The sequence below is a fragment of the Brachypodium distachyon genome, chromosome 3, assembly GCF_000005505.3.
Source record: "Brachypodium distachyon strain Bd21 chromosome 3, Brachypodium_distachyon_v3.0, whole genome shotgun sequence".
Lineage (NCBI taxonomy): Eukaryota > Viridiplantae > Streptophyta > Magnoliopsida > Poales > Poaceae > Brachypodium > Brachypodium distachyon.
The window spans coordinates 12121153-12131331 of NC_016133.3; the positions used below are offsets into that span (position 1 = coordinate 12121153).

Sequence of the window (10179 nt, forward strand, 5' to 3'; positions counted from 1 at the left end):
TGAAAACAATTCCACACACGTAAGCTAGCCACTGATCCGATCTCGATTTCATGCTTGGCGCACAAGCGCACACATAGCAACACATGCATGCACTACTCGGATCATGTATCATCGATCCATGGCTAGCTAATGCTAGCTAGTGGGTCTAGCTAGATAGTGATTAAACCACTAAATGCAGAACTTGTGGACCGGATTAACGTTTGCTTCCAAATCCAAAACCCCTACTTGTTTGTCTTGCATATACAGTGGACATATATTGCTGGGTGACGAACGCGCATGCAGCTAGAGCAACTGGTGTTCGCTCGCTCCGGCGACGTACGCCATTAATTGGCCGGACGGCCGGCTAGAAGAAGAAGAGGAAGGCCACGTGGCCAGCGGTTGTTTGTCGAGATCGAGTTTTGGCGCGTGTACATGGCCCACGTACTCCCCTCTCTCTGCAGCCGCCGCCGGGAAATTAATGGATGATAGACTTTCATCATTCATGTGTATATGCATGAACCTATCATCTTTTCATGTATTATTTCATTGTTCAATAAATGTGTGTGGTTCGTTCATCGTGTTGAATTGCTTAGCCCGGCCTTTCTATCAGGTCCATTTTCTGGTTGCGTTGCCTGGAGCTTGACACGTCGATCGATTCCAGGTCTAAAGCTTAGTTGGATTGACATGATAGAAGAAATTAAAACCGCCTAGCTAGATATATCACCCACGCGTTTCTCTAGTAACGTGGGTTTGTGAGTGAAAACTGGTTAGGCGTAACGCGAAATTCAACATGAGTCAAGTTTATTTTATTAAGAGCATCTCCAACAGCATATCCATATTCGAAAAGAATACAAAACACTGTCAATATGTGTATTTTGGTCAAAAAACAGCTCCAGCAACATACCCATATTTGTTGGATACCTGAAAACATTGGGTAGCTACCCAAATCCACTAGCGGGAACCAACTGCCATGATTTTTCACGCTTCTCTCTCCTGTCCCTTCTGCTCCCGTCGCCCGCCGACGGAATCCCTCCTCCTCCGACAAGCTGTAGGTCGCCGGCCACCTCCCCACTGCGCCTGGACCGCCGCCGCCACCTCCCGACCACCCGCGCGCTCCCCAAACCCCGTCGGCGGCCGCCGAGCTCGAGCAAGACGCCGGCCGCGGCCGTGCCGTGCGGCGTCGCCGGCCCCGTCGCGGCCTCTTTCCGCCGTCCCGAGGCCTCCCGCACTGCCTCTTGTTCCTCCCCGCCCCTCCGTGCTCCCCTCCCCTCCCCGCGTCGGGCCCTGCAGCGGCGGCTAGGGCTCGCACCCCAGGCGGCCGGCGCCCCGCGCGCCCGTCCTCACCTGCCGCGCCTCCGGCCACTTCACCTCGCTGCCACGCACCTCCCCGCCGCCATCTTCCTCCCTGCACGCCCCCCAGGACGCCCCTCGGTCAGCCCGGCGAGGTGCGGCGGCTCCGGCCCGAGCTCTGCCCGTGGCGTCACTGCTTCCTCGCTGCGACGCGCCGCCACGGCCTCCTCCTCGCCACGATGCACCGCCACTGCCTCCTCCACCTAGCTCCTCCTCGCCGTTGCTCCACGATTGGGTGTCAATTTTGTGCTTGATGTGGGATCCATTTGGGACTGATTTGGGGAAGAAGAAGCTTGGCTCAATGACAGGTGGGACCGTTATGAATTGGTGGATTTGGGTATCTAGTTTTGGGTTTGCCGGAAAAGTTGGAGGAAATTTGAATACCCATATTTTCTCTCTCCTCTGTTCATAATGATTTTGGATATCTAAAATATGGGTATGCTGTTGGAGATGTTCTAACAAGTTGTCTATACATAAGTACAGAATGTGTGTCAACAACAACGTGCATCGTGGCGCCTTTTTGACTTAGGCAGACCATCATGTATTGTTCTTGGTAAATTAATTAAGATTGTAACCTCTCACACACTCTCTCTATCTCAGTTGAGCTGCTTCTTAGTGGCATGTTTTTGGATTCATCCATGCACTACACTACCAAATTATCGACATTAAACTACAGTAGGCAGGCCACACCCAAATTCCTTGGACCAGTCGAAGATGGTGCCTATGCATGCTTGCTTAGCTGGGAGCTTCGGCTATAAATACTGGCCCTTGTTGCATTGCACCACACAGCTAGCAAGTGCATGCTCAGTGCTCACTCACTCACTTCTCTTCTTCTTCTTCTACCTGTCATTAGCGAGCAGACGATCCATGGGCGCCGTCAAGGACCTTGTGAGGCTCTTGATCCTCGTGGAGGTGGCCATCGCCGTGGCAGGGCCGGCCACCACCGTGGCGGCGCTGAGCGTAGACTACTACGCCATGGGGTGCCCGTTCGCGGAGTACATGGTCCGGGACGTGGTGAACAAGGCCGTCATGGCTGACCCTACCCTCGCCGCCGGCCTCCTCCGCCTCCACTTCCATGACTGCTTCGTCCAGGTATGCATATATATGCATGCATGTTTTTTCCCTCGAAATTCAAAAAGGTCAGGATATCCTGTTTTTCTTATGGCTTCAATATAACATATAATCCATGGAATCGGTCGATTTCAGGGATGCGACGCGTCGGTGCTGCTGGACTCGACGCCGAAGAACACGGCGGAGAAGGACGCGCCGGCCAACAAGAGCCTGCGCGGGTTCGAGGTCATCGACAAGATCAAGCAGATCCTCGAGTCCCAATGCCCCGGCGTCGTCTCCTGCGCCGACATCCTCGCATTGGCGGCCCGTGACGCCGTGCTCGCCGCGGGTGGGCCATACTACATGGTGCCCGTGGGCCGGCGCGACGGTTCCCGCTCCGTCTTCACCGACACCTTCACGGCGCTCCCTTCCCCGTTCCTCAACGCCTCCGCCCTGACCGCCCTCTTCGCCACCCACGGCTTCGACGTCCAGGACATGGTGGCGCTCTCCGGCGGGCACACGCTCGGGGTGGCCCACTGCGCGTCGTTCAAGAACCGGATCGCCGCCGAGACGTCCACGCTGGAGAGCGGCCTGGCGGCGTCGCTGGCCGGCACCTGCGCCAAGGGGGACTCGGCGACGGCGGCGTTCGACCGGACCAGCACCGCCTTCGACGGGGTCTACTTCAAGGAGCTGCAGCAGAGGAGGGGCCTCCTGACCTCCGACCAGACGCTGTTCGAGTCGCCGGAGACGCAGATGCTCGTCAATACGTTCGCCATGAACCAGGCCTACTTCTTCTACGCGTTCCAGCAAGGGATGTACAAGATGGGGCAGATTGATCTCAAGGAGGGGACTCAGGGCGAGGTCAGGAAATCATGCAGGGTCGTCAACTCATACTAGCTAGCTAGCTGCTTATAAGCAGATCATAAGTCTTGTCGGAAATGCTCAGTGCATGTTTGTCTACTAGTCTGCTGTCATACGTGTGTGTAAGTTCTTCATGTAACACCATAATATATAGGTGTGTGGTGTTGGGAAACTAGATACAGTAATAAAAATGTGTGTGCAGGGCTTGTAAAACATGGCGCTAGTAACATGTAAAGTGATGGAATAAGTTGGTACTGGTACACACAATGATGCTTTGTTAATTAGTGTAAGTGGCAATAAGCATTTTTCTCCTGATCTGATGATCTCAACTCAGCCATCACTAATCATATTTGCCGTTATGCATGGTTTTTTTTTCTAGAGGAGAAGCGCGGTAGCAAAGCCTTCCAAATTGTGGGCTGTATAGGCCGCAGCCCGATTTGATATTTGCACGGGAGCAGGCCTACTTACGATAAATACCACCATACCAAGGCCCAAAGTACTTACCTTGTGTGTGTTTTTTCCTTTAGAGAGGGAGCGAAACAGTAACATGACAATATAAGCATAACCATCACCACCCAAATTCCTTCTATTTTTTCTCCTTTTCCTCGAATCTCAGCAACGACAATAACTACATCATAGCATACGATCGATCAATTAAGTAATCATGCATGCGCCACATTGTGCCTGCCGATCGATCCATGAAATGGACTTGCACTGATTTCTCCCAACGGCAAAGCTGTACGCTCCCCCGTGCACTGAAACTAATTTACATCTAATGCCGTCCATCAAAGGTCGCAGAACCTGATTCCATAATCCCCTTTCTTTTTTCTTCAGTCACGTGTGTAGAATCGAGAGAGAAATGTGATGCAATAAATAATATATTTGTTCCTTCTAAGACCCTGTTCAGTTGCACCAAACACTGCAGGGACTGAGAGAGATTTTAGGAAAATTGAACTAAAATTCCATGTTGATCCCCACGGATGGGTAGAACCGAACCAAGCCTAAAAGGATAATTGATAATCCCTCCGTTTCTAATTAATTGACGCAGGCTTTTTTGAAAAAAACCCCTGTAAATTTCCGAAATAAACCTGCAGTTCACGTTATATTTGAATTCTTGTGAAAACCCCCCTTAAATTTTCAAAATTAACGTGCAGTCCACGTTTAATTGAAGATGTGGACTGTAGGTTTATTTCAGAAATTTACAGAGGTCTTTGCAAAAAGACCAGCGTCAATTAATTAGGGAGAGAGGGAGCATGTGTTATTTCCATGTACCGATGGATTGTTTAGATAGCAATCAGCAGTGCGTATATCATGGCTAGGCTAATTAATATTGAATTGGTTGGGGAGGCTCGATCATTCATCTGATCTGAAGTTAGTAATGGTAACCCGCCCAACAGCAAAGGAGATATGTTGTTTCGATCAGTTTGGTGCAAACCACACCAAACCCTTTGAACCTTGAAACATCGACCAGAGAAACAAAGATTACAATGGCTAAAATTTGAATATATGAAGATCAATCAAGCCGTTAATTCAAAAATAGCATTATAAAACTACACAAGAATACACAGCAATTTTTGGATCGAGAAAAATAGAAAGTAAAATAACATGTTTTAAGTATAAGTTCATCATGAATTTCTTAAACACGTTAATTAATTATGAAATTAGACAAACCTGATGGTGACTGGCAAGCGGACGAAGCTTAAGTTAAATATTTTTTGTCGGCGATATATAGGAAAAGAAAGAAATAATTGAGCTCCTTACCAAGTATAGGAATATGTCAAATAAAGAGAAATAAGCAAGTTCTCATTAAGCAAATAAACAGTCAAACCAGTAGACTCTGGACCCAAAAAAAGTGTAGAATAGGCACATTGAATTAGAATAAAACAAAAATAAGCCACGCATTTCAAGCCTGATGCCAACTGCCAATCAGAATCAATACAACCTTGTGCATCAAAAAAATAAAACTCTAGATAAGAAAATTCTCTCTTTGTTCCTAAAATCTTCTTGTTATTTTAGTTCAAATTTGTACTAAAACAAAGAAACTTAGAAACTGAAGACAAAAGAGAAAATTTCATTCGGAACACACCATCCATATGATTTCAAAGTCCGATCGATCTTGGATAAATTTCCGGCCAAGGATCGACACAGAGAACCTCAATTGTTCTTACACACCAAAGAGACAAGCAACTAAACAACCACCATCAATCATATGCCTCTGCTTTTATTAAGCGCCCACGAGGTATCTCAGGTCTCAGCACACACACACAAACTAAAACTTTTAATAACAAAACGCATTGATAAAGTTTAAACTCCCTAAAAACGCAGCTAATTGCATTCCTCTCCTAAATTGAAGTTCCCCTCAATGGCGCGACGCGACGAAGACCGGCTCCAGTCAGCTTCTAGTTGCTGCCCTTGCTGATGAGCTCCAGGGCGGCGGCGGTGGTGGGCAGCGCCGGGATGGCTCCCTTCTGGGTGGTGCAGATGGCTCCGCAGGCGTTCGAGAACTGCAGCACCTCCCTCAGCTTCGCCTCATTCTGAAACATCAACCAAAAAAGATCAACATTTTAAGTAACACAAGATCAAACTTAACAACAACGGTGATCGATCACCGGAGAAGAGAAGGAATCGATGAGCCTTACGTGGAAGATGGAGTCATCCTTGGCGACATTGAGCAGGAGAGACCCAACAAAGGCATCACCAGCACCAGTAGTATCAACAGTCTTAACAGAGTAGCCAGGAACAGAGCCCTTAAAATCCTTGGTAAAATACCTGCAGCCCTTCTCCCCATCGGTAACAATGAGCAGCTTGAGGCCCTCAAACCACAGCGACAACACATTCTTCTCATCATTGGCATCGCCCTGGGTCAAGAAGGCCACCTCGTCATCACTCACCTTGATGAAGTCGGCCTCCTTCCAGATGCTCTTGATCCCCTCACGGGCGGCCTCGGGGGACGGCCAGAGCGGGAGGCGGACGTTGGGGTCGTAGGAGCAGAGGATGCCGGCGGCCTTGGCGGCGCGCATGGCGGCCACGTGCGCCGAGCGGCAGGGCTCCGTGATGAGCGAGATGGAGCCGTAGTGGAAGATGCGCGCGCGGCGGATCAGGTCCAGGTTGAGCTCGTCGGCGGTCAGCAGCATGTCGGCGGAAGGGTTGCGGTAGAACATGAACTCCCGCTCGCCGTTGGACTTGAGGGTGACGAAGGCGAGAGCCGTGCGCGCGTGCTGGTCGTAGAGGCAGCCCTCCGAGTTGACCCCGTTCTGCTTCAGGATGTCCACCAGCATGTGCCCGAACTCGTCGTCGCCGAACTGCGATGCATACCAGGGGGGAATAAAAATTCAGTCTTTTGGTTACAAAGAAACAATTACCAAATGGATGATGATATGTGGTGGTAAAGTAAATTATTGATGATCGATGATGATGCATTGCTGGTTGATTAACTTAGTTGTACTCCGAGGAGAGAAAAAATATCGATCTTTTTTTAAGTAGTGCAGAAGAAAGTTTCATTCTTGGTGTCAGGAAGAATCAGCAGTGTTAGATTTGGTGGTGATGGATCCAGAAGCTAATAAATCTCAAATGACGGCAGCTGCAGGTAATATTAAACTAATGATAGCCGTGGGATCCGAGTCAGCTGGGACCCACAGAAGAAAGCTGTGGGCGGGTGCAAGTATCTACATGTGATCCGAAAGGCCAACACACGATGATGTCTAGTACAGCTCCCTGACACCGACAGAGCCAGACCGTCAGACTATTATTTTAAAAAAATCAATGTTTAACTCCAGAATTATCGATCGGCACGGGCTAAGACCAATATAATAAGAGATAAAATAACAGCTATTGCAAGGGGAAAGAAACCAAAATTAGGCGATACAACCAAGTACTAGGGGTCAATTTCTTTTTTTTCTTCAGAAATAAAGGGGTGAATTAAACAAAGCGCTCGTTTGTCTGGCGCCACCCACTCTCACTACCCGCTACCGGCTGGCAATGATTATTACTCCTAGTCACCTTTTGCGACTCTGCTGAAGCAAGCAAGCTCTGCATCCGCGGCGAGATTTCCCTACCCAGAAATAGAACACATCCTAGACAGATTTTCATTTTCCGATATTCCTGTAGGTGCATTACATTTTGCATATAAATATAAAACCAGGAGGCCCCACATGTCATCGTGAAGTACAGTCTAGCATCTCTACTTAAAAAAAGAAAAGAAAATCATGGCATATGCATTCAGAAAAAGAAAAAACTAATGGCACCCATGTAAATTACATTTCCGGAAAGAGTCGAGTGATCGACACGATACCGATCGATAAGCTACAACGGTATAACAAGGTCAACGCCGGATCTCCGCCGTACGCCGACGATCGGACGGCCGAGAGAGCACCGTCCTCCCGTCCGTCCATGATGAGATCCGGCCACGAGCGCGCCAGATCCGAGCCTACCTACCGACGCCGCCGGCTCTAACGACGGCATCCATCGGCAAAGACAAACCAAACCAGATCTACCAAGAGCAAACAACCGAAGAAGAAGAACAGGTACTAGTTTGAATGATCCATGTTGCTACCTTGCCGACGAAGGCGGAGGAGCCGCCGAGCTTGGAGACGGCGCAGGCGACGTTGGCGGGGGCGCCGCCGGGTGCCTTGACGAAGCCGCCCGACTCCGCCAGCGACACGCCGGCCACGTCGGGGACGAAATCGATCAGCATCTCCCCGAACGACACCACCAGACCCCCCGCCGGAGCGACCGCCGCCGCCGCCGCAGGAGCGTCACCAAGAGGCGCCATGGAATCGATTCGAATCGAGCTAACCACGAACGAAACGAAGGAAGAATCGAATCGAATCGAGCACGAGAGGATTGGAAGAAAGTTGGATGCGGAGGAGAAGAGGGGGGGCGGGCTTTATAAAGGCCGCCCGTGGCGGTTTATGCCTTGCTCCAGGGGGTAATTATCTTCTAATCTAATCCGGTTATTATTATTCCTAATAATCTTATCCTACTCCAGTAATCCTCCTCCTTTTACGGTTCGGGTTTGGATAATACTCCAGTCGGCCTTTGCTTCTAATCAGCCACCGACATGTGGGCCATGGGACATCCGAGCCCACCTGTCAGTGAGCCGATTCGAGCAACAGGATTGTACTTTAGTCCTGAAAATTTCGGTTTGTCTTTGGATGACGCCCGGTAAATCCTGGGGTTGGATTGGATCAGGTTGGTGGTCAGAGGTTAGAGGGCCCACATGTCGGTGGGGGGCGTGCTTGTCGGGCAGTTTTACTTTTTAACCGGGTCGTGCGCGCGTGATCTGTCTCTCTCTACGTATCCAAATCCATCCGCTAAGATAGATAGATAGCTACAGTTAACGGTAATTGCAATTTGGCTCTTATCTGTCCAACACGTACTGCGATTTATCCTACCCTATATCTCGAATTCTACCGTTTTGTAGTCCGGATTATATGCATGATTCTCTGTAATTCGGTTTGACCCGGCGTGTGATGAAGACATGACTAAAGTTGGTTAACGGATCGACCGATGCTGAGTAGCTCCTTCAGTTTTGGAGCCACCTGAAACGTATTAATTTGGATTCCAGCTATGTTTTTGTTTTTCTCACTGTATGTATACGTAAGTGCGTGCTTAGCTGGTCTCAGAAGAAACTTGTAGTTATACACGACGAATGTGACGTGCCTGGCTATATATACGGACGGCTTGGGAGGCAGCAACGATTGTACACGCGTACGTACGTAACTCCAGGCGTACGTGATTTTTTGGCCGTCCACCGCCCGGGTCAAAGCTGCAATTCGGCGGCTTTAAATGTTGTTGACTTTATTTGGAACTGTATATACGCTCACTGCTCTACTTGGTAAGGACTCACAAAACTAGTGGGGAAGGGACGGTACATGGGTACTCCCTTCTGAATATATAGGGCCAAACAAGGAATTTTGTGTCAATTTTTTTTTTGAGAAACAATTTTCTTTTTGTCAATTTTTGACTGACTATTTAACAAGCAGTATAAGATTGTTGGATGCTACTGGTATAACTTGTATATTTGACGGGAAAGAGTATGCTACTCATGCTTGTGCATGCATGTAACACATGCATGGAGAGATCTGGGATGTAGTGGAGGGGGTTGGGGTGTGGGGATTGTGTCTTTTTGTTTGATTTTGCAAGCAAAGTGCCACGGTACTTTAATTAACTATAGTTTGATCGATGTTGTGGGGTTTCAAAGCTTTGGTGGTTTGCACCAAACTGATCGAAATCATAAGTAGTACAGTATCTCTTTTTCTGTTTTTTTTTCATGCACATGGTGCAATTATTAACTTGAAATCAGATCAGATCAGATGAATGATAGAGCCTCCCCAACTAATTCTACATTAACCTAGCCTCGAATTATATACGCACGGCTGGTGCATGGTTATCTAAACAATATTGGAGATGCCTTTTGAAGGAACTAATATAATATGGTGTCACAAATTTTCTTGACATTCTCCACACGGAACAGCAGAAGAAGAACAAAGTATTCTTGAATCAGGTTCTCTAAATTCTAATCTTCGATGGACGGATCTATGCAAATTAGTGCACGGGGAACACCTTTCCCTTGGAAAAATCGGTGCAGGTCGGTTTCACATCGATCGGCAGGCACAATGTGGCTCGTGCATGATTAGTTGATGACTATGTATTGCATCGATCCAATAATCTGGATGCTTAGATTCGCTGGAAAAGGAAAGGATTTAGGTTGTCATGGTTATTGCTTATGCAGTTTTCGCGTGTATGTCATGTCACCCCCGTTTACTTGGAAACCTGCGAACAATAGAGAAGAAAAGCGTTCCTTGATTGTTTTAGCGGAATTCACTACGAAAATCGTTCGATTTTTGTTCTATCTTTCTCCTTTTTTTTCCTGGAGTGGAAGCAAATATTTCTTTTGTTGGGGGCAGGAAAGTACTATGGGCCTAGCGAGGCCCAGCC

The 10179-nt window shown here is 48.4% G+C and overlaps 2 protein-coding genes across 2 annotated transcripts; one reads left to right on the forward strand and one right to left on the reverse strand.

Annotated features, from left to right (window-relative positions):
* Positions 1 to 2008: 2008 nt before the first annotated feature.
* On the forward strand, positions 2009 to 3521 carry LOC100845195 (peroxidase 47). The gene is made up of 2 exons (XM_003571264.4): positions 2009 to 2421; positions 2536 to 3521. The coding sequence occupies exons 1-2, from the start codon at positions 2044 to 2046 to the stop codon at positions 3274 to 3276; spliced, it is 1119 nt and encodes a 372-aa protein (XP_003571312.3). The 5' UTR covers positions 2009 to 2043; the 3' UTR covers positions 3277 to 3521.
* Positions 3522 to 5291: 1770 nt separating this feature from the next.
* LOC100836360 (fructokinase-2) lies at positions 5292 to 8111 on the reverse strand. The gene is made up of 3 exons (XM_003573247.4): positions 7793 to 8111; positions 5880 to 6542; positions 5292 to 5774 (listed from the first exon to the last, which is right to left on the reverse strand). Exons 1-3 carry the CDS (start codon positions 8009 to 8011, stop codon positions 5640 to 5642), a joined length of 1017 nt encoding a protein of 338 aa, XP_003573295.1. The 5' UTR covers positions 8012 to 8111; the 3' UTR covers positions 5292 to 5639.
* Between the last annotated feature and the right edge of the window lie 2068 nt (positions 8112 to 10179).

Coding starts and splice junctions, on each gene's coding strand:
- LOC100845195 (XM_003571264.4), top strand. CDS start 2,044: ATGGTGCCTATGCATGCTTGCTTAGCTGGGAGCTTCGGCTATAAATAC. Junction 2,422..2,535: donor TCCATGACTGCTTCGTCCAG/GTATGCATATAT, acceptor GGTCGATTTCAG/GGATGCGACGCGTCGGTGCT.
- LOC100836360 (XM_003573247.4), bottom strand. CDS start 8,011: ATGGCGCCTCTTGGTGACGCTCCTGCGGCGGCGGCGGCGGTCGCTCCG. Junction 6,543..7,792: donor CCTCCGCCTTCGTCGGCAAG/GTAGCAACATGG, acceptor TATGCATCGCAG/TTCGGCGACGACGAGTTCGG. Junction 5,775..5,879: donor AGGATGACTCCATCTTCCAC/GTAAGGCTCATC, acceptor TTGATGTTTCAG/AATGAGGCGAAGCTGAGGGA.